Genomic DNA, 3,244 nt, shown 5'->3' on the forward strand with positions numbered 1-3,244 from the left:
AAAAAAAAAAAAAAAAAAGGAAAAAAAAAGAAAGAAAGAGAAAAAGAAATTTATGGAATCTACGAGCAAAAATGATTTTACATTTTTGTCATTCGCAGACAAACTAAAAAGTTACCTAATTTTCATTAAAAGGAGTAACTATTCGTTTAAATTTCTTTTCCGTTATAAATGAATAAAACACGAACCGGCAACACGGAGTTATGAATTTCATATTTGATTCACGAAATCAATTCGAATACGAATGTCTTTTTATACTGAAGATACGATTGCTCAGAAGTTCTTCTGCTTATTAATAACAAATACACAAATAAAGAAAACCATGGAAAAAGTTTTAAACCATTCAGAGAATTCCTGAAAAATGGTATTCATTTTTTTGCATTTAATCAACGAAACCAATTAAAATGCGGCGTCTCTTTATGTCAAAGAAATGACGTTATGAATTAGAATTTTTGTTTTATAATTGCTATCGACTAAAACGCAAACAAGGAAGATAAAAGATTCAGCTTCAAACTATTAACATTATCTAAAAAAATAAGAATTTTTCGTCTCAGGTCAATTATCAAAAACGATTACAAAAGAATGTCTCTTTGCAGCCTTCGTAGAAAAACTAAATACGATATCTAATAAAAATCGAATAAAACGGAATTTGAAATTCAGAATTAAAAAAATGTCCGACATTAAAAAAAGACAAATTTTGTTACGTCAGAATGGAAAAAGCGAGTCGAAACTAAATATATTCACTCCTAAAGGAAGGACCATCAATCGAAATCTCTGTTTCTAATCGTGAATGTCTAAAACACTTCGATCAGAGGAATCGAAAAAAAAGAAGGGAACCGGCGCGGCAAGAGCCGCTGTACGAACGTACGTACGAAGAAGGCCGCACGAAACCCGGAATCAATAGCGGACAACGGTCGGTGGGGCAAGAGACGCGAGTCAGGATGAAACGCAGACGGTAGTACGAAAGCATGGCACGATAGAATCGGTTATTAAGATTTTTTGAATACGAACAAAGCCGAAGATTGATAGTTGACTTACTCAGTCATTGCCAGTTATTTTATCTACCAAGTATATAATATCTGCAACCAAAAATCACTAGGCAGAATCACGAGTGAATGTTAAAATTAAATAGAATGAAAAAGAAGGAATTGACAAAGAAATATGAACATGCGTAAAAATAAGAAATAATCGATGCTGTATCATCGAGTTGATTTCTTTCGCTAGTCCAGTTATGAAATATTTATAACTTCGGAATAATTTCAAAATATAAATCTATTTGATTATTCCCTGAGTCTTTAGCTTCATTAACGTTGAAAAAAATGTCTTGACAACGTAACTAAGGATGTAATAATTCAAAATATCGCTCGAGTCAAAGTATGACCATTATGATGACGACCGTTTGAAATTTTACAATCGAGAGAAATTCTCAGAACCATGCGCGCATACTAAAGCATGTCTTTATGAAGATATTACTTACAACTAAACAGAAATTGACATTCAGTCACGTGTTATCATAATTATTGTAATTATGTTCGTTTCTTTACTCATTCCTTTTCAGTTCAAAGACAATGAAATACTGATGCTTGCCCAGCTAGTCGAAATCGATTAGTCAGTACTTTCCAAAACAAAAGGAAAAGACTGTAAAGCTCGGATATTCGCTGTAATTATTAATCTACGTATACCATTAAGCGTACTTTGGAGAAATAAAAATACTAATAAAAAGTACCTTTTTATGTTTTGGACACTTACTAACAGACCACTAATAGATTTCACGCTTTATCTACGAAAAAGAAAAGAAAGAAAAAAAAAGTGAAGTAATTCAAAGAACGAGATGAAACAGAGGTGCAACCTTTTCAAGGAAACCGTAACATATTTAACAAGTTAGAATAATCGGTTAAAAAGCAATGCGAAATTGTTTGATAAGAGACATTAAAAGATCATATCGGGCGCTCTTCTTCCAGGTGCATGAAAAGAATCCCGCGCAAATAGAAGTAAGCGAAAAATATGTATAAATATAATGTATAGGGTGTAAAAAAAAAAACTAAGAATATAAAATTGAAAAGCAGGCAATAACGTGAAAAAGAGGAAGCATAAAGGGGGTCGATCGTGGACGCAACATACCGGGGACATAACGGGGGGCGTGGACGTTTGTGTGGTAATGGGCGAGAGGTGCTGCTGCTGTTGTTGGCCCTGCAATTGCTGATGCAGGTTGTTCTGTCCGGCGTCCATAACTCCACCTGGGTACCACCACTGTACGCCAGGCGGTGGTGCGGAAGGTGTACCAGGTACACCTCCGCCTGTTCCGGGCCCCGTTCCTAATCTATAATCATAGCCTCCCCTCATGCAGGAGCCAACCGGCGTAGACGTCGAGATGGGATTCGACTGCGTGCCCGTGGTGGCTGGGTTCTGAAAGCTGGAGGCCATCTTGTAGGAGAAAAGCTGCTGGGTAGCGGCAGCGGTACTCCTAACGATATCCTGATGATGCTGTTGCTGCGCTTGCTGTTGTTGTGTTAACTGCTGCTGCTGTTGATTCATCAGGTGTTGATGTAGATTTTGTTGTTGCTGCTGTTGCTGCTGTTGTTGCTGTTGTTGTTCTGCCGAGACGGTGTTTAAACCCGAAGGCCACCAGGCGGTACCACCGGAGGTATCCTCACGGCTTCCTGGGCTTGGTGTGCCCCAGCCACCGGCTACGCGGTGGTGTTCCGACATATCGTACACGCGGACGGTCTGTCTGTCACTTCGGCCTCGTTTACCAAACGGTACCACCAACAAGGAAAAGAAGGATGCACGAAGAAATTACACGACACGCACTCACGCACCACACATACGCTCCTCTATCTCCCTCATACAGGACATGCACACATACGCACGCGAACGCTGTGCGCGCGCGCACGCACTCGCTCGCTTGCTCTCACGAAAAGGTGACTACACACACACACACATACGCCACACGCACCCACACATTCGTACGGAGTCCTGTTCGTGACCGTCGTGTATCGCGACACGCACCGCACGCGCTACCGTGCTCTCACTGTCACACCACGTTTCTCTTGTCCAGCCGGCGCACTACACGATCACTACTAGTACTCCTGGTAGCACAGGCGGCTCCATACACGCTTTTTCCACGATGTATAGAGGAGGTCCTCGTGAATACGTACGTTATACTTGGGATGCGGTCTACTCGACGCTACGCTCAACCGTTCGTTAGCTCCGTGAGTAGGTATGGCGGGTAGAGGAGGAGGGCGGG

At 40.7% G+C, this 3,244-nt stretch overlaps 1 protein-coding gene across 1 annotated transcript in view; it reads right to left on the minus strand.

Annotated features, from left to right (window-relative positions):
- The window catches only part of LOC108546115 (high mobility group protein DSP1), a 14,771-nt gene extending 11,584 nt beyond the window's left edge, over positions 1-3,187 (minus strand). The window contains exon 1 of the mRNA XM_017898048.1: positions 2,119-3,187. Within this exon, the coding sequence (XP_017753537.1) occupies positions 2,119-2,706 (588 nt within the window). The 5' untranslated portion in view covers positions 2,707-3,187. The remainder of the gene's footprint in view (positions 1-2,118) is intronic.
- Between the last annotated feature and the right edge of the window lie 57 nt (positions 3,188-3,244).

This window comes from Eufriesea mexicana, unplaced genomic scaffold (genome assembly GCF_001483705.2).
Source record: "Eufriesea mexicana isolate 0111107269 unplaced genomic scaffold, ASM148370v2 scaffold616, whole genome shotgun sequence".
In the NCBI taxonomy this organism is placed as follows: domain Eukaryota; kingdom Metazoa; phylum Arthropoda; class Insecta; order Hymenoptera; family Apidae; genus Eufriesea; species Eufriesea mexicana.